Source organism: Thunnus maccoyii, chromosome 10 (genome assembly GCF_910596095.1).
Source record: "Thunnus maccoyii chromosome 10, fThuMac1.1, whole genome shotgun sequence".
In the NCBI taxonomy this organism is placed as follows: Eukaryota; Metazoa; Chordata; class Actinopteri; order Scombriformes; family Scombridae; genus Thunnus; species Thunnus maccoyii.
In genome coordinates, this window is record NC_056542.1 from 8,681,850 (window position 1) to 8,702,295 (window position 20,446).

General features: G+C 40.4%; 2 protein-coding genes and 1 long non-coding RNA gene across 3 annotated transcripts; 2 read left to right on the plus strand and 1 right to left on the minus strand.

The window, feature by feature from the left end:
• Nucleotides 1-2,580: 2,580 nt before the first annotated feature.
• LOC121905586 lies at nt 2,581-7,672 on the plus strand. The gene is made up of 4 exons (XR_006098442.1): nt 2,581-2,658; nt 3,954-4,024; nt 7,004-7,143; nt 7,586-7,672. It is a non-coding gene; the product is annotated as an uncharacterized LOC121905586 (long non-coding RNA).
• bag6 (BCL2 associated athanogene 6) lies at nt 4,400-18,076 on the minus strand. Its single transcript, XM_042423929.1, has 25 exons — nt 17,989-18,076; nt 16,730-16,817; nt 16,512-16,629; nt 16,041-16,255; nt 15,742-15,813; nt 15,536-15,658; nt 15,240-15,436; nt 14,992-15,124; nt 14,040-14,240; nt 13,721-13,943; nt 13,224-13,274; nt 12,642-12,994; nt 12,480-12,552; nt 12,014-12,354; nt 11,171-11,432; nt 10,845-11,014; nt 10,520-10,573; nt 9,715-9,823; nt 9,295-9,419; nt 8,393-8,527; nt 7,921-7,977; nt 7,584-7,808; nt 7,204-7,311; nt 6,965-7,111; nt 4,400-5,467 (listed from the first exon to the last, which is right to left on the minus strand). Exons 2-25 carry the CDS (start codon nt 16,808-16,810, stop codon nt 5,372-5,374), a joined length of 3,669 nt encoding a protein of 1,222 aa, XP_042279863.1. The 5' UTR covers nt 16,811-16,817; nt 17,989-18,076; the 3' UTR covers nt 4,400-5,371.
• Nucleotides 17,990-19,690, plus strand: glrx3 (glutaredoxin 3). The gene has a single exon (XM_042423930.1). It carries the CDS (start codon nt 17,994-17,996, stop codon nt 19,134-19,136), a length of 1,143 nt encoding a protein of 380 aa, XP_042279864.1. The 5' UTR covers nt 17,990-17,993; the 3' UTR covers nt 19,137-19,690.
• Nucleotides 19,691-20,446: the final 756 nt, after the last annotated feature.

Here is a 20,446-nt window from a genome sequence, read left to right on the forward strand (position 1 = left end):
CATGGAAACTGTTGTATTTATGCTTTGCTTGTCAGATCCAATGCTGATAGAGGCGTGTTTTCACTCAGGTGTAGCTAACCAGGTGCCTCATGACTGGCTCACATTCTTCACCTCAAAGCAGGATGTCAACCAGGAAATGCTCTCGCTTTTTAGGTTCCTCTGAATATCTAATGAGCTCATCAGGCAGTCCAACCTGTTTACCAAGGTGAATGTGAACTTAAATAGTTCAGCTGCTGCACTGTCAACTGCCAAAATGAAATCGTTGTGTGCACACCATATTATTAAGATCAGTCTATATGTAGATCTGTCTATTCATTTTCTAAACAGATTATTCTGTCCAGTATTGATAAAAACTATTTGAATATGTCTAAATTTATTGTTAAAAGACAAACCTACTGTATGGATTATTTTCTAGTTGAAGAGTCTCTTGTCTGGTAGTATAGAGATTGAAAAAAAATACTATAAATTTAAAAAGGTGTTTGTGTATGTAATATAAGTTTTTTGTGGTTGTTTTTTAAGGAAGTCTGTATAATTTAAAGTTAAAGCATGGACAGGCACACAAAAAAGCCAGTGAGATGAGATGTTTAACTTTTTTTCCCAGCTCATTCCATCTATAGGGAACATAATATTCGAAACCAGATCTTTCAAGCCTAGTTTGAACATGTTGTACTGCTAATGTTAAAAAAAAAGTCCTATGATCTGACATTGTAAGCTCTATATTGATATGTGACCAGAGAGCAGAGCTAATGAGGCAGTTTTTGCAGTAGAGCCTTATAGATACCATCACAAGATGCTCCCTTTTGTTGGTTATAGAGGACTATCCCACCTTTTCATATAAGATGTGAAGTCAAAAGGCTTTAAGATGTTGGGAGAGTGTTACAGCCCAGTCTAGGGGGAACCCTGGCACAACATGAAAGATGAGACTTCCCTCTTCCCAGCTCCCAAGAACCACCAGCAACAGAGGATTTGTAGCTCTTTAAAGGTTTATTTTAAAATCTTTTAGCTTCAAGGTGGGTTAACAGCAAAACAGTGAACAACAGGGAACTAAAGCTGAGCAACCTAAAATTACTTACTCAAACAAAAAGGAACAAAAAGACACTAAAGACAAATCTATATGCAACATTTCACACAGAAACAGGCTGGTTGGAAGTGGAGAGAGTAGAGCCCTGCAGGAGCTTGGAGGAAACCGGCCTTTAAACTGCAAACTTGGAGCCTGGAACCAATCGAGTCTTTGGAACAACCTACACACTCACACAATCACAACCATTCAATCAGACAATCAGCAGGAGAGACAGATCCACAACACATGCACAGAAGGGATTAAAGCACATACACAAATACATAGAAAGTGTTCATATGACCTCGGGGTCATAACAAGAGACATGCATGTATGCAATATGACTATAATCAAGTGCAGAAATAATTGTACAATGGTGGTCTGACTAGCAGAGGAGAGGTATCAGGTGTTCCACGTGTGTCTTAAAAGTGTGTCATATATATGCCAAATATATATCTCAATAAATATAATTCAGTGATTTCAATTTTGGAACCCTGCAGAGTATGGATAGAGTAGGGGTGGAGTAGTCTGCGTACTTACATGCATACTTCTAAAGTGTTGCTCTTATGCATCATTGCTCTGTTACAGTGTTTTACAAATGCTTTTGCTTGTTTTCTCAATCTCAACAGTTTCAGTGTGCAAAACTCTAAATTTCCAAGAGCCAAACTACCATGCTACATTCTTAAATTCTTTAAACACCAAATGCTGTCCTCTCACACGGACCACCCAGAATACAGACAGCTCATATTCTACAAGTTTCTGTGCTTATTATTAAATGTGCAGATCATTGAATTAATGCAACACGTGTTTGCAAGCATTTCTCCCAATTTCAACAACTTTAGCTCAATGAGCAGCATTGCAACATAATTAATTACTTCACCAGCACTGCAATATGTTTCAGATTTAAGGCAGAAAAAAGGAAAAAGAGATGCAATTTTTTGTAATGTATTGTGTCTGTAAAGTAGGATTTAATTGTGGTTTAAGCGATATGCTTTACATCATTATGAGATTACAGTAGCCTGCTGTATAAGTGATCAAAATGTCTATGGTTTGGTATCTTTGAAGAAAAACTAACTTTGTGGTCAATACAGAACAGAAACAGTAAACCGATGCAGTGATTCATGGTCACAATCATTTACAATCATTTTGTCTTATATATATGTAGGATTTACTTTCATGTAAAGTCAGACTCCCGACTACATCGTCTATATTTACACTCGTACAGTTAAGTCAGTTAAGTCAATAAATAAAATGAAAGTTTCTAAAAGTTTTTCATACTTTACATAATTTCATATACTGATTTTTCCATAGGTTTGTACATTTCTTTGCTATTTGTCTCATCTTATAAAATAAGCACTGCAGTTTCTGTTTTGATGAGAAATGTCTTACTGTTTGACAGCATTATTTGATAATGACCATTTTATTTTAAAATGCAACAATGATTAAAATTCAGTGATGGACATATACAGTATGGTGATGCTCAAATAAACTCTCTGCATAATGTACTACCTAATGCAAAAACTCACAGCTCTGAACAGGAAAAGCTTGGATGCACTTCCAGGGTCAAAGGTCGTTTGAGGACAAGCAGAGAGGAAGCACAGGTGAATATGTTGTTCATGATGGTAATTGTTTGTGTATTATAAAAAGAATGACAGAGAATCATGGTCAAAATCATATGGATTGACACAAATGAAGCGGTTTTGTACTTTGCCCTCGCTGACTCTTGCAGCAGTTAATATTTATTTGAGATTTGTGACTCTCTCAACTAGAAATTCTCTCAGAGTGGACTGAAGGGCCTTATATCTCAAGAAATGTCCTTTTAGTTCTCTATGTCTTCTGTCACCTTCTTCTGTATGATGATCAAACTACTTTGTGTTTCTCTGTATTTGATGAGGAGGCAGTCTCCTGTCAGAACACTTCAAATTTGTGCCCTTCTTCTGTCTTTTGTCAGCTGATATCTTCAAAGCTAAATCTTACTGTATGTGAAGCCCTAGATGTGCTTTTCATTTGAGGCTGCTTTGTTTTCTGAGAAGATTTGGATACTGTCACACACTAAGCACACTGAGGTTGTTATCTGTGGAGCTTTTATCACACTGCCACCCGGTATTGTCTGCATGGATCTTTACTGACACCAAGGCATATATATTTTCTTGTATGCGCTTGTCAAGAAAGTCAAGCACATTAGATTGGCTGAATACTTCTACAACGTCCTTTAGTTCACACTTGTTCTCAGCATTTGGGCAAAAAACATTAACTAACCAGTGTCTTCTGTGTGACTGCAAAATGGTATATGAGCTTGCATTGTTGTTTGGTGTTCCTAGAGATCTTCACTCCTCCACATAGATCCATAGTTGACTTCACAACTCTGGACTGTTTCCACAGTGTGATAGGCCAGCTATGAGGTTTATTACACTATGAGGTCAAAGTAGACATAGCTCAAAGACAAACGCCAATTATCTGCACCACCCTGCCTTGCATTTGCACTGTTATTGATTTAGGTTGTTCAGTTTTTCCACACACACATACACACATTTTTATTAAGGTTGTAAAGTTTCCTTTCCATTCAGTGGTGTTCAACAGTGTTCATTAGTTAATTGCCTTTGCATTTCAATGTCACTTGCACTGAAATTCAGGTTGTATAGTACTGCTCTGCTTGTCATGTACTTACCCATAATGGCATTTAATTATTTATTTAATCATTTCCCTGTTCTATTTTCTATTCTGACTTTACTTTACTGATGATATATTCAGTATTCTGAATATATATGATTCTGCTGCACCTGGATTTCCCCCCGGGGATCAATCTTATCTTATCTTAACATTATTTTTTTGAAAATGTAATGTATTCCAGGATCATATGGTCACAGTCTGTCCGTCATTTCCCTTTTTTATACAGAGGACTGGACCATTTTTCACTGAGCACTGAGTCCGCTGAGCAGATGAAGCAAAGGAAGCAGGACAATCGAGGTGAGTCATCATCAACTAGAGAGTCTCTTCAACAATGACCATGAGAATTGTGAAATGGCAGAAAAAAAAAACAGACATTCATGCAAAATTATAGTGAAATAAATTAGCATAGATCATGAAGGTTTTAAAAATATAGAATGATTCCTGAAGGGTTCATGCAGTAACTTTCCCTTTTAAAATCGTGCTGCTTTATTTGGCTAAAGGAAGAGAGAATTTTGATGGAAGGAGTTAAGTGGTAACATTTGTGTTTATTTAATGATTATTGCCAACAGCAGGGCAATGGGATGACATCATATACTGTATCACTTAATAGCTGGAGACGATTCTTCACAGCAAACATATTTGAAATGTAAGAAGCTGCAGAATTCCTCAAGGTATAATTCAGTTTTTTTAATATATTTCTGACATCACATACATTTCCCAAACTGTATAAAAAATGAAACATTCCTTTTCCATGTGCTTTCAACTACGAGTCCAATGATATTGTATGTTTTTTTAGAAATCTGATACAGATGTACTGGCTGGAATTAACTTCTATCATCAATACATGAGTTAAGATTTGATAAAGATCCCTTAAATTTGGTTATAAAAATTTGTGAGTTATGTACTGAGGTGAACATTTCAGTTGAAAAGTAACTGTCAGTGCTCTCTGGTGGACAAACTATGTAATGGCAACACTGTCTCTAAATGACCACAAACATACATTATCTTTGGCATTTCTGTACTGCAGTGTCTTGATACTTATTGGCTGACACATATATACCGATACTGACATATATGTCATAAGCTAATATCGGCTGATAATATCTTTCTGCCTTCAGTCCTTCTCAAAGCTGACATTACCCAGACTGCATCACGAGTACTCTCTTGTATTGTATCAAGATTTTTATTAAGCTTACTGTACATTCATGTACCAAACAGCATGTTCATCACATGAAAGTATACTCTTGCACTCGAGTATTGAGAGGAAGGCAAAAGTCTAAATAGTGATAATTCACGCTCATATTAACAAAGCAACACGAGGATAAGAAGGCAAAAGAAAAACAGACGTACAAACTGAAGTAAAGTGACCGGATTTAGTCAAACTTAAATCTAACATAATACCTTTTAATCAGGAACATTCTCTTAGCAAAAGTTGGACCAAAATAAACACAATAAATAGGCACTGGGAAAAGTGGTCACATTAGCATTAGGCAATTAGTCAAGAGAGGTGCTAACTGCTCAAAAGGTATACAGTTTTGGGGGTGAAGCTGCACTGAGTGGTAGTCAGATGGAGACCTGAAAAATAATACAGATGATGATGGAAACAGCTAGAGTGCTTGCAGGTTTGTTATCAGGTGGACTTGATTATGAGTCTGATGAGAAGGCTCTGTGTGCGTTTGGGAACTGCTGAGAGTTGAAATCCGGGTCGTCCCTCACTCGTTTTTTGATGTCTGCTTTAACCTGAGAGAGGAAAAAGGTTCAATCATTATGGTGAAACATACAAGCGCTAAGCCAGAGGGAGACTTAACGGTCAGATCTGTTTTCCTGATTTTGTTCGGCCAACATCCAAAGATATTCCATTTATACTGATATAAAAACAGAGAAAAGCTGCAAATCCTCACAAAGGAGAAGCTGGAACTAGAGAATGAAACAGTAAAACAATAAACACATACTTATTTATAATGAATTAATAACAAATTAATTATTTTTAAAAAGGAAAAAATCGATCCAACCCACACATTAATTCATTTACAAATTCAATTATTGACTCACCAGTAACAGACAATTAGGAAAAGTTATTGACAATATATATTATAAATTTACAAAATGAATCATTTAAATGAAAATGTAATCACTTTATGATAGCTTACTTAACTGTAATGTCATGTGGAGTCTGTATTTGTGGGGATGTTAATTTGAATTGTTATACTGAGAGGAGCCTCTAACATTTGGGCCACCCTAGTCTAAATATAATTTAATAAATTTAACATCATAACCACTCTAGGGTCTAAAATCAAATACCAATAATATCCCATGTGTCATGCTTTAAATCATTCCTCTTGTTCATACTGGTCATTATAAGATCCCCTCCAAATGTGCTTACAAAAGGACAAAATCCACAGTCCTCATTTTGAGCAAAAATGTATTTAAAAGTTTATCTGAAGGTAATATGAAGCTTCAGCCATCTGAGTCAGTCAATTAAAGTGGATATCCTCCACAGTTACAGTCTCTTTAGTAAAAAAAAATCCCTATTTGTGTCTTGACAAGCAGTGTTTTCCTGGTTAACGGCAGTGAAAGGATTGCAACAAAAAGAGGGAAATTGGCACTAAAAAGACGGTGACTTTGAAAGATATTTACATAATCTCACTAATTTGGACAGCTGAAGCCTCATATTAACTTCAAATACACTTTTAAATACAATTCTGCACAGAAAGAGGACTGTACACTTCCAGTACAAGTCAAAAGTTTAGACACACTTTCTCATTCAAGGGAATGTGAACGTGTGTCCAAACTTTTGACTGGTACTGTACAATGAAACTACATTATGAAAGGATCTGTTAATTACCAGCATGAGCAGGAGGATTGATTACCACAAGAAAAAACATGTGTCAGTGTTCATTTGGGCACCTGACTATTGTTTTAGGGCAGACTTGGAAAATTGTGAACCTATCCTTTGAGTTTGATGAGTCAAAGATGACCAAGGATGTAGATCTTCAAAATCTATTGTAAATGTGATGCTCACCTTGGTCCTTTGTTTTAAATAAGTTAGGTAAATAAGTGAAGACAGGCAAATGTATTTAAATCTGTCTGACCACTTTTGTCTGACAGTGTAACCAAGTGTCAAATACAAATTCTAGGCAAAACAATGAAAACAATCGAACCAAACTATGGTTATTAGTAGTTATGAGTAGTGTGTCCCTGCTTTGTTCTAAAAAGGTAGATGCAACATTCAGTTACCTGTTCTGCATAAGCTTCCTTCAGCTCCTGTGTCTCCAGCTCATCCTGCAACCGCTCAGCAGAGGTGATGGGCCTCACTCCTGCTGTCCTGGCTGCTTGACTCACTGCATCAGAGAGGGAGAGGAGGCTTCCACCACCCTGTCCTGTCTGAAAACACACACACATACACCTTGAAGAAGGTAAGGACAGGTTACACTTACTGTTCATGTAATGAGTGAAGTTACAACCGATCTGATTACCTTCCTGCGTTTCGCCGGCATGCCATGCAAATAGGCGTCAGACAACGGAGGCTGAGCCTTCATCTTCCTCTGGGTCATCATATCACACCTGATGATAGGCACCCATTCCTACAACGCATGCAATGGATAAATAGGAAGGATAAGAATTATGAGTCACCAGGGGGGAAAACAGTAGTGAGAAGATAATAATCAGGCTGATAAATATTTTATTTGTAGAAACACAAATAAAGCAACACGTCCTTCCAGAAACAATATTCTCATTACTCCGGATAAGCCACAAACTTCACTATGAATAGTTTAATTGGAGCTACTTTCTACAGGATATTTTATATAATAATTATATAAAAATATGAAATAAACAAACTGTGGGGGGTTCTTACAGGGGGAACAGCAGCAGCCCAGGTCTCTGACTCTCCAGCAGACTCCTCACTCACTCCCTCGGCTCCTGCCGCCGCCATGTCGCCACCTAATGGTGCGGCTCCTCCTGAGGCTCCCAGGTCCCCGGGCAACACCCTCGTTTCCTGTGACGACGCCCTCGTGTCGTGTGACACCGACATGGCCTCCTCTGCTGTAGTGGCTGCGGCTGGTGAGAGGTTGTCACCGATCTATGGGAGTGCGGAGCAGCAAAATGAGGGAACTAAAGAGCAAAGCGGTACCTAAAACGTCAAACTGAGTTAATTGGAAAAGGACATTAAAGACATTAAACACCGTGCTTACCGTTGAACTTTGTGCTCGTTCAGGCTCTTGTGTGCCAGTTGCAGAAGACTGATCTCTCTGTGAAAGAATGCCATCTAATATTTATTAGCTATTTCAGACGTGCTGTCCAAAGTAACAGGATATGTAACCGCCATCAGACAACAGAGACCGCTTTCTCTGCATGTAACATGTTACGTATGCATTCTGTTCGGCAGGAAACTGATACAATTTTCAAATTATGAAATTCAGAAAATTAAACTGAAATCTAAAGTTACAGAAACAAAATTTTGAGAAAATCAAACTTTAAATCCCTGAGTGTAACTGAATAAATAAGGCCTGGTGGTTAGAAATGTTACAAGTGAGGCTTGCAGATTTCATTCTCTCCGATTGCCGGCGTGTTTCCATCCTTATTCTGGAAGGAGCCACACATACACAGAATTCAGGAGCTGGGTAAATGTTAAAAACAAAAAAAGGTTTGTGTATGGTCCGTTACCTCTGTGTGAACAATGTAGTTCTGGATCTGCTCCTGTGTGATGGGGATGTGCTCCAGAATGAACTGCAGCCTCATTGTCATCATGCTGGTCATCCAGTTGACCAGACTGGGACTGATGTCACTCGACATCCTCCGCTGGAACCACATAAGAAAATTAAACTTAGGCTTTTTAAGTCTACAATTTCTGAAGTGAAATGTTGGAGTGAGGTTTTAATTACCAAATCACTAATTCTAACTCACTGGTTCTAAACTTACAGGTGGTTTACTTCTGCATAAACATGTTATTCTAACTGTATTTGAAATGTGTGAAAAAATTGCTGAATTAAAAAGGAGGAAAGAATAAATAACAGAACAAAATATAAAGAGTGAGTAAAGCTGTGTGCTCCAAAGTGAATCAAATTTACTGTGCTCACTAAAGGTAAAATGGACGGTTTTTGATCAAAACAATAAGTCACAGGCTTTGTTTGCAGCAACATTGGCAAGCTGGTCGGGCAAACTAATAAAAAAATCTTGCACAGCCTCTTTCGCCATGAACTGTGGACTGAAACTTGTCAATGATGTCATGTGACTTTATTCAGAAAGGAAAAAAGAATATGCCTTCATCCATGGCTAGCTGTGGCAAGAAAATCCCTTAAAAAAAAGCCTTAAAAATATATGGTCTAATACTGTATATTACAAAAATACCCTGTCCCCTAACCCCCAGAAAGTCATGTGACTGGTTGAAATTTAAATGTGGATTTTCAGCCATAGGTTTTCTACACAAACCTACATCAAGAAAACATGAGTGTACTTTCATTTGCTATATTTTGCCTAATATGCCAAACTGTGTTTCATGTGCAGTCTACTGCCTGCTGAATCCAAGCAAAAGCAAACAGTGTATTAGTGAGAGACTGTGTACTGACTATCCGGTGGTTGATGACTGCAGTTAGAGCTCTCTGGTCTCCTCTCAGACAGTGCAGGTTGAGGGCAAGACACTCGAACAGCGCCTGGTTACACATCTGTAGCAACCGCGGCCCAAATGATTCATCTGGATGAGAAAAACATTTGTCTTAAATAATCAGCAAAATATTCCTAACAAAAACCTTTATAACCAAGTACCTCATTTGCCACAGAGACTGAAATTTAAGCTTTTTGATTTTGCTTCATGACCATCATGATCACAGCAGTATTCTTGATAATAATAAGGTAATAATCAGAATATTATCACCTCTGGTGCTGCAACCTAAACATAAACGGATGCATAAACTGCAACCAAAACAATCACACATAAACTCAGTCACCAAGGCCAACTGATATATACTGTTCCTTTTTTTAAAATTTACCAGTGCAACGCAGAATGTGTGTGGCGATGTGTGTCAGCTGCTGCCTGAAGAAGGACATGTTGGTCTGAGTGGCGTCAACGCCCTCCAACAGTGTGACTGAAGATTCTCTCTGTGGGAGTTGAAAGAGACAATGCCATTACAATACATTTAAAAACTTCAAAGATGGCACAGCACTTCAACATTTAATAGGTAAAGTGGCTTTAAAATGAACAGGTACAGCTGAAATACAATGTCTCATAGATGAATTATTGGACTATATCTGAATTTGCTGCAAAGTCTGTAGCTGCCTAAACGCACTAGGAGTGTGTGTATGTGCATTTTCTTGTGTTTAAGTGCATATCTGAAATCATTCAATTCACCTGTACTTTATACTATTTACTGTGTCTGCTGGTTTGTAGTGTCATCTGATGGCCCAGTGAGAATTTACATGATACACTGGACTTAAACTAACCATAATCCACACAAAAATGATGAATAAATCATAGTTATATAGTTAAGTGCATCCAGGTTCCAACTACCATAATCTTCTGTTAATTTGTTAACATAAAAGTGGACCTGAACAGATCCAAATATTGCTTATTTTTCTCTATGGACATACAATATATTCTAATACACAAACTATCTCACAAAGTGAATGACCGAAATCAGACACAGCCTTAGCTCTGATGGATGTTATGGGTTTTGCTTTTGCAAGTTAATATATTAAGCTGTAAATAATTTGTAATAAACATGCTGTGGTAACATATTATAATTTCTACTTTGTGTTTAAATGGCACTGGAGGAGGAGTGAGTATCAAGGACTTACAAAGCTCTCAGTGATGTACTCCTCCAGTTCATTGACAAGACTATCAGCAGCAGCCTGGGGACGGAAACAAGAGGACATGGGGAAAAAAAAGAAAGTGATAAGTTTTGTGAGAAGAAGAAAATCCAACTGTTGGACAGCTGTGAGTCATTTATGCACAGGAATAAGAAAAAATAAACCAGCATACATGGGAGCAATGATGAAAGGTACATTAGCACTATCTACTTTTAACTATGCATGAATATTTAAGTATGAGTATTCACACTGAAGTAAACAACATATTAAAAAGGGAAAAAAAAAAACTTATCAGCTGATGATTGGTACTGACAGCAATGTTTTCATCAGTGGGCTCTCTGCCGTTGAGGTAGTTCTGGGTGAAGAACTGGGACAGTTGAGGCTGGATGCGGCCCAAAGGCTGGTGCTGGCCATGAAGCAGCATCACCAGGTCTGACATGGTGAACGTCTGGCACACCAGCATCAGCAGCTCTCCAAAGAACCCTGGGAACCACAATAAAAAAAGAAGAAGATACAGGAAATTAGGTGATCAAGAGGGGTTAAATTTACGCCAACCATTTTTTTGACTGACTGACATCAAAATCTGTCATCCTCAGCTGCTGTGTGACAACATATCGTACATTCATGTTTGTAATTTACCAGTAGGATCCTCAGGACTGATGAATAGGTTGGTAGCCTGGGACAGTCTCTGCATGAACTGGGCAATGCTCTCTGTATCATTCTGGGCCTGGCCCAGAGAGCCCATCATGGTGCTCAGGACGCCACGGACGATGCCTGTGAACAGCTCCGGGTTGAGGGCTTCGGCTGCTCCGGGGGGGTTAGGCGTCGTGTTGGGTCCTGCGCCAGGAGCTGGAGTGGTACCAGAGGGAGGAGGCGGTGGAGAGAAGACAGGCTGGGAGGCCTAGAAATTAAATGGATGTGAGTAGTGAGCATGTGTTATCATTACATTTGCTTTACTTGAATTGCAAGTGATTCTTAAAATGGAAAGCACTACATAGATAACACAGATAACCCACTTTGTCTCAGCATATCTGCCCTCTAGTGGACAATTAGGGGACATCACAATGACTAGGGTTAGATATAACAAGAAAATATATCAAATGCTATTTTCAGTACCTTACTTTGAAGACTATAAACATGTTTTTCTACCAAATATTTTTTTATAGATCAACAAAAATCCCAAACTTCCCAAATATTAAAAGTTGTCCAAACAAAAGCAGTCTCATGAGAACCAAAAAGTATAAATTGTGAGCAGAATAAGTAAAGAAGAGTGAAAAAACACATGCAGTTAAAAACTTGTGGCACTTGACAATTTCCTTTACTTGGTGCAACAGATACATTTACTAATACAGTCCTTACACATGATCTGTGTGCAGTTTATGCCGGATTACAGAAATTACACATCAATCAATGTGCAAGTCATATCCAAAAGCATATACAATGTACTGTAACTGCACTCAAGTTGAACATTAAAACACTAACCTGCTGCATGAAGTCACTCACTCCCTGGATGAAGGCTGGGACACCAGATGTGGTGACAGTGATTGAAGGTGCCCCAACAGAACCTGCACCGGCCCCACCGGCTACCCCCAGGAGAGAACCAAGGAGCTGGCTGAGGTCTGGGGGTATCTCTTGGGACTGGGGCTCACTGGTGTTGGTTTCAGGGTGGCTTGGTGGACTAGCAGTATTTGCTGCAGGTGGAGGTGTTGGACCGGAGGTGGAGAAAGAAAAGGAGGTGGAGGATGAAGAAGTGTGAGAGGAGGATGGGGAGGACGTGGACGTGGATGTGGATGTGGTTGAAGAGGATGTGACTGTTTGACCAGCTGTGAAAAAAACAGATGAAATATCTGATTGGCAGCAATCCTTGACTCCACTCTAAGTTAATACAATTACAGAAAAATGCTGCTGCTAGAGCCAATATCTAAATGCATCAATTAAAAAGACGTACCCATTTGTCCTGGCAGCAGAAGCTGTCCAACCAGTCCGCTAATCATCTGGTTGAGAGCAGCAGGGTTGAAGGCCTGTGGGGTAAGATTAATTTAAAACATTAGCTTAAAAGGTTGACCATGTTGACAATCAACCTTGAAAAACCAAATCAGAAAATTCTCACCTGTCCTGGCTGCTGGCCTGGCATGGCAGCCCTCACATTGATGGTAGTTCCCCGGGTGCCAAAGGCTGGAGGGGGCATGTTGGGTGCAAAGGGGGGTCGGGTGAACACGACCCTTGCCTGGGGCTGGGGGCCAGCATGGGGTGGTGGTGGGGGAGCAGTAGGAGTGGTGGTTGGTGTGTTAGGACCTGTGGTGGTAGTTGATGAGTTGGCTGTGGAGCTGTAGCCAGGAGGGGTGGGCTGAGGTGGGACAGGTTGGCCAGTGGCAGCGGCGGTGGCAGCGCTAGTAGCTACAGCAGCGGCATATTGACTGATCTGTTGCATGAGATTCCGCATAAAGTCAGGGGGGAGGGCACCTACGGGGACAGAGACCAATAAATAAGGACAACATGATTTAGATACATGATTTGGTTATCAGCAGAAAATGTAAATGATTTTCAAGAGTCAGGAAATGAATGCTTTATTGAACTTAACTGTTGGAAATGCAAATTGGAAAAACAGTAAAACTGGACTCAGGGGTTTTAAATGACAGCGCTGTGTTATGGAAAATGTAGTATACCAAATATATTCTCAACTGGTCTTTACCTGGTTGTCCAGGCATTTGCTGACCAGCTGCTGCAGGGTTTGCACCTGGGCCTGCACACACAAAAACATCATAACACAAATAGTTTGAACTCCCTTGTACAGGCTGAAAGTACCTAAAGCGAGTAAATTACTATTAATTAGTAATTACTCTCCACTAGAGCTGCAATGATAAGTTGATTAATCTATCAAAATTCAACAGAAAATCAATCTACACCCATTTTTATAATCAAATAATCATTAAAAAAACATTCAAAAAAATCAAAATTCTCAGATTCTTCTAATTGTTGCAACCAATCATTCAACAAACAGAAAAAAATCTGTCATTTGAGACGGTAAATCAGACACTCAGCAATTGCTTGTGGCAGCAGTGCATGGAGGATGAAGTAGTGTGGTATGTGTGCTCACTTGACTCCAATGCACTGCCACCCAGCAATTAACACACAAACAGCTTTGATGTAACGGAGCATTCAATCAGTGGCGGGTAGGGGACAACACACCGTCCGTGTTCATCTGCATCATGACCACCGGGACTGCCTGGTGGCTGATCCTGATGACCCGGGGGCCAGCCTGTCCCTGTCCAGCCTGCTGATTGGACGGGGAAGTCTGTGAGGGGGAGGTCTGTCCCTGACCTGCCTGCTCTGACTGGCTGGCTGGCTGGGTGGGTGGGGCTTGTCCCTCAGTGCCATTAGCCGCAACAGTCACTGTGGCACCCAGGTTCATCTGTCGGTGAAGACAGATGCAAACACAGTCAGCCTGATCAAATTTAAAGGTTTGAATAACTTTTGACTAAAATATGCTTCTAATGTATTCTCTTACTTGTGCTGGGATGTGGTGGTGCATGGCTCCAGGCAGAGTGACTGGGGTGGCATAATGGGAAAACGGTCGGACCACATGTAGGTGGCGGGGCACAGGGCTCATGAGGTTCAATCGCAGGTCACTGAGGGCCACAAGGGCGTTACCAAGGAGACGGAGACACTCCCATGTAAGGATGAGAGTGCGCTGGTCCTCCTCTCTCTCCTACGGCAGAAAAGAAACCAAATCAAATCACATTTAAAAACAACAACAGTTGACCAAAGTGCTGTACAATCACATATGGTTCCAGGGAGCACAAGTTCATATGAGGGGCATCACAGGCACCACTGGGTCCAAAAATCAGGACTTCAGTTTTGTTCTGATTAAAACTTTAAAAAATTAAGGCCATCCAATCTTTGATGTCTTTGAGACAGTCCAACAGTGGTTCTAAACGGTTTTTGTCTTTCAGTTTAAGAGGAAAATAAATTTGCATGTCATCGGCATAGCAGTGGAATGAGATGCCATATTTTCTGAAAATGGACCCTGCAAGTAGAGTGAAAACAGGATTGGGCCGGGAAAAGAACCCTGAGGGCAACCAAACCAGCTTGGGCAACTTGAATAATAACCATATAATCCATCTTTAACACCCAAGGCATTTTGTCCATACAAAGATAATAGAAACTGAGTATGAACAAAAGAATGCATTATTTGGAGAGTATCATTTTAACTTGAATATGAATGACTCCCACACTCATTAACAACATCTTTTTTCAGGTACAAGGTTGATTGATTGACACAAACAGAAATGTAGAGATATTAACATTATTTAAAAAATCTCATGGAAAAGCACTACTGATAATGAAACTCTACCAGACATTGAAGTTATTGCTGCCACTGCACCCAACAAGTTTTTTAACAGCAAACAAACAAAAAAAATCACCAATTAATTATTATTATTTGGCAGTTTAAATCCTACTGTATTATTGTTGTATTCTGCGGTGGTGGCCGTCTCCAGGATGGTGTGAGCTCTCTGGATGAAGGGCTGCAGTCTCTCCTCCACCCTCCGTAGCTCAGACAACATCTCTGCCAGCTCGGCTGGGCTGGGATGACTAGAGGAGGAAAGGAGGTCAAAGGTCACAAAAACCCTGAATTGCTTGTGTGAATCATCAAGTATGTTCTGGAAAGTGTAACCGATAACATGAGTCACTGATAGAGATGTCTCACTTGGGTCCAGGTTGGGGCGTTGGTCCCTCAGATGGTGCTGAAGAGGTGGGTGGAGGCGGGGGAGTTGTTGGAGGTGGGGAGGTGTCCATGGGCTGAGCAGAGGGAGAGGGGGTGGAGGTGGTAGACGAAGACGAGGGAGGAGGGGGAGCAGCGGCAGAGGTTGTCTCTGTTTGGGAGGATGAGTCGCCCGGCCGACCCTGAAAACAGACACAAGATAGCAGCCATATTTGTAACTGATTATACAGCAATTTCTCTGGAGCTTTGCTACTGGAGTAACAGGGAGGTTGAACTCTCACCTCCATTCTTTGGATGACCTCATTGATGTCCCTCAGCAGGTTCTCGGCTAGCACCAGCCTCAGCCTTGGCTCACTCTGCACTGGTTGGTCCATATCAATGTGTACATTCACGGACCCATTGCTCTGAAACAGAAAAGGTGACATTTAACAAGCTGCAGGGTGATGTTATGTGGGATTATATGCAATCAGCAAGCATAGCAATTTACCCCAGTGCTGGTTGTGACTCTGGCATTCCTGGCATTCTCTCCCATGCCGGACACCATCTGCTGAACTGACATCTGAGAAGACAGCACAAAAATAAAGCATCAGTTAATACAAGATAGATCTTCTGACAGCCATGAAAGGACTGATCAACAAGAAAATAAAATATTAAAACTAACCAATAGGCATTCTCCCACTACATAAACTTAGTAATTGTACAGTAAACAATGAAACATACACCATTATGATTAGGATACATGTTAATACACTGAAGAGCCCTAAACAAGTCACAAAGCTGACCAACCTGTATTTGCTGGGGGTCCATGATGTTGACAGGGAGGTTAAAGGTGCCGAGCATAACATAGCTGTTAGCGTTGCGATCATGTGCAGGCACTTGTGATGTTCCCTGGGAGGATGAGGAGGCCCCACTGTCAGCTGAAGTGCCTCCTGACCCTGAGCCAGGCTGGGAGGGTGGAGGTGGCGCCCGCTCCACAAGGTGGATCACCTTGCCACCAACATCTGGGACAACAATAAAGAATGATGGTTACATCTGTACAAGTATCATAATGTACTGACTTTACACTTTTGTTAGAGACTCAAGAGATATTAATAATAATAAATAAATACAAAAACATTGTTTAGAAACCTGCACTTACCTAAAAAAAACAATAAAATAAAAAAAACAGAGGAGAGTGTAAAAACAAATCTAAAATTGCCCTTGAAACAAAATAAAATCTAGTTCTACTTTGCTTTAATTAAGTCTTTGTTTGCTTACTGTAGTCTGCCAGAGTCCTTTCATCCTGTAAGACCCTGCCCTGGTAGATCAGTCTCTGTTTGTCCACAGGGATACCCACTGAAGGGGCAATGTGCTCCTTGAACTCTTTCACTGTCAACTACAAAAAAGATGGAACAGACACAAGTCAGACTTCCACAAAGGCTGACTGGAAACGAGACTTCAGGCCCGAGTGTGCAGTAGGAATTGATTTTATTTACCTGAGCACCGACAGTGTAGGTTCTGCTCTGTGAGTCCAATGTTTTCACAGTCACCTCTATGTCTGCAGTTTGTTCCTCCATGGTGTTCCTGTATCATAAAAAAGCATTACATTAATTATAGGCTAAGCAATACAGCCGATACCAATATTGTCATTTGTTGTAGCAACCTGATAACGATATCTCGGCCAACATCCTTTTTCGCTACTTTCTGACACTTGACAGCCTAAACAACTACTTGATTAACCGGAAAAGTTTTCAGCAGATAATTAAAATAGCTGTAATTGCAGGCATAAAATAAGCACCCCTGAGACACAACTTAGGCTACATTTATCCATAGATTATGTTACACCTTCAAAAATAGTCAGTATCACAAATAGCATACACATTGAAGTAAATATAGAATACACAACAAACTACAAAAACTACGAAAAATTACCCCAAGCGATTAATCGATGATCAAAATAGTTGGCAAATTAATTTAATAGTTGACAACTAATCGATTAAACAAATAACTTTTGCACCTCTTCTTGTTTTGTTCCAACCAGCAGATCACAACCAAAATATATTCTATTTCTCATCATATAAGAAACCAGGAAAAAAAATCACATTTCAGAGGCTGAAACCTGAATATTAAGGTATTTTTTCTCTAAAAAATGGCTCAAAAACAATGAATTGATTATCAAAACAATTTCAATCGACTAATCGCTTAATCGACTAACGTTAATCGTTGCAGCTTTAGCAAATTCCTTCCATAACATTGACACTAATAACACAGTATAACAGCTGCTGGGAGATCAAGCAAATAGCCGTTTGTTAATGCAAATCACAGATGTAAAATAGGGGAGACTGTAAAAGTTATAGCTGTTAAAGTTAAACAATTAAGTTCGGTTTGCTAAGTGACCATAATGTTAATTAACTTAGAGGCTTTGCGTTAGCTAGGTTAGGTTAGCGGAGCTGTGTGCTGCTGGGCCAGACGGATATTTTACATTTCAACATTATTTCAACACTTTGAACAGTGGCATGTAACGCCGACATTAATTACAGACAGCATTAGCCTACTGTAGTTCGTCACCATCGGCTTATAGCAGGATTTAACGCCAAGCAGACGTTTGCAACGAAGCTAACTTTGACCAGCTAACTAGCCTACTAAGATGGCTAAGCTAATGCTAAATAACCCGACGTTACAGTAAACTAATCATTTCAGTGACAATAAGGCTTTTCGTTTTCATAAAGATCGTAATGTGTTGTTTAACGCTTACCTTGGATGTCACACTATCCTTTCAGCTTATCCAGTTTATGCAGCTGTTTCTTATCTTTAAATAACATGCAAATGACTTCCTTATTCTTGCCAGAAGCTACCAGGCTCCCCGGATGTGACGACACGGTGTGTTGCGACCAAGTCTGCCGCAAATTACATCAGAAGAACAACATGGCGAATCTCGTTGAGGCGACAACCCAACAACAGTTTGAAGCTTTCTTAGCCAAAGCTGGAAAATGCCTGACCGTGGTGCATTTCCAGGCGGCTTGGGCTCCTCAGTGCGGCCAAATGAACGAAGTGATGGCCGAGCTGGCGAAGGAACACGCGCACACGACGTTTGTGAAGCTCGAGGCGGAAGCGGTGCCGGAGGTGTCGGAGAAGTATGAAGTTGCTTCTGTACCCACTTTCATTTTCTTTAAAGGAGGGGAAAATGTGGACCGCCTGGACGGGGCCCATGCTCCGGAGCTGACCAAGAAGGTGCAGCGCCTGGCAGTGACCGGGAGTCCCGGTGAAGCAGCGGAAAGTAAGACCGCAGAGCTGAACCAGAGGCTGAAGAAGCTAATAAACGCGGCGCCCTGCATGCTCTTCATGAAGGGGTCCCCGCAGGAGCCCCGCTGCGGCTTCAGCAGGCAGATAGTGGCCCTGCTGAAGGAGCACAGCATCCAGTTCAGCAGTTTTGACATCCTGTCCGACGAGGATGTCCGACAGGGGCTGAAGGCCTACTCCAACTGGCCCACCTACCCTCAGCTATACGCGAACGGAGAGCTGGTGGGAGGACTGGACATTGTGAAGGAGCTGGCTGAGTCTGGAGAGCTGGAGAACACCTGCCCGAAGGCTGTCACCCTAGAGCACCGCTTGAAGACCATCATCAACCAGAGCCCGGTCATGCTGTTCATGAAGGGCAACAAAGAGGCTGCAAAATGCGGCTTTAGCAGGCAGATAGTTGAGATTATGAACAACAGCGGGGTGGATTATGACACATTTGATATTCTTCAGGATGAAGAGGTGCGTCAGGGTCTCAAGGTCTATTCTAGCTGGCCAACCTACCCCCAGCTATACGTGAAAGGAGAGATGATCGGAGGTTTGGACATAGTCAAGGAGCTGCTGGAAAGTGGAGACCTGGTGTCAGTGCTGAAGGGGGAGTCGTAGGTGGATTTTTCACGCCAATAAAGATGGAGAGCAAAAAGCTTCCCGCATAATGCCCAGATCAGTCCTCTGTGGCTGATGTAACACTGGGGTCAGGAAGTGAAAGATAGAGTTTATGAAAAGAAATTAACATCATCATATATTTTTTTTCTCACCTATAATAAACCCGTTGTAGGATCTGGATAGATTAACTTTCAATTTAAGTTAAGGAAAATGATTTTTGCAGTGTTTCAAGTGTGACTAAACAGTGACTGGTTAAAACACCTCCTGCTCAACTTAAGTTCATATAATCTGATTTCATTCAACATTTTTGGGTTATATCTGCCCTTTCAGTATTCAAAGCCTCACACCGGGGAACGAGTTAATATCTAGTAACTCATTATATACCAACTGACCCAGCTGCTGACTCTTCATGCCGTCCTGTCCAGCTCCTCTCAACACTTTCTTCACCTTTAAAGATAGAAAAACTGGCTTCAATACTTCGAACTAACTCTATAAGGCACTTATTGGTAAAATGTTCGTCAATAACATTATGATTAAATGATGGAAAAAAACAACTTGCTTTGGTGTTGTTTTTGGTGTTGCTTACTTGAATGGAACTTGCTTGTACGAAATGTCACTGTAGAATGCACATGGAAACAAACATTACTTCCAAAATATAAATACTACCTTTAACCTAAGATGTATGAATAACAAAAGATTAGCTGTGTCTGGAACCATAAATACATCCACAATTATTGGTTGTAGTTCAGTCGCTGTGAAAGTCAATGTTTGCAAGTTGGTAATTAACAGGGAGTACACTTTACAGTAAAATTCTTTCTAATACATCAGCAACTAACGATTATTGTCATTATCATAATCGTTTTAGTCTGTGAAATGTTAAAAAGTGACAAAATTCCATTTACCATTTCTTAGAGCCTACTGTGATGCCTTCATTTAGCTTATTTTGTCCAACCAACAGTCCAAAATCTGAAGATATTTAATTGACTGTTCTATATGTTGAAGGAAAACAGCAAATTTTCACATTTAAGAAGCTGGAACTAGAGAATTTTTGGTGTTTTTGCTTGGGGGGGGGGGGAAGATAAAATAGTTGACAATTTATTTTCTGTCAATCAATTAATGGAGTAATCGCAGCTGTGAAGAGCAATGGAAACTATGGCTTCAAACATGTAAGTGGAGTTGAAACACAACAGTGGGTTTATACAGCTAAAATGTGTGCAGACAAGCTTGTTGTTTGACACCACCTTGTGGATGTACATGTAAAACACTTGTATAACCTGATCTCTGAAGTCTATAAGATAACCTCAGGATAA

Bases quoted from the DNA above. Each gene is read 5' to 3' on its own strand.
- bag6 (XM_042423929.1), bottom strand. From the start codon at position 16,810: ATGGAGGAACAAACTGCAGACATAGAGGTGACTGTGAAAACATTGGAC. The intron at 11,433-12,013 runs GTTAGTGTTTTA...TTTAATTTCTAG, and splicing joins TGAGTGACTTCATGCAGCAG to GCCTCCCAGCCTGTCTTCTC. The intron at 7,978-8,392 runs GTAACGGACCAT...ATTCTTTCACAG, and splicing joins ACTACATTGTTCACACAGAG to AGAGATCAGTCTTCTGCAAC.
- glrx3 (XM_042423930.1), top strand. From the start codon at position 17,994: ATGTCACACTATCCTTTCAGCTTATCCAGTTTATGCAGCTGTTTCTTA.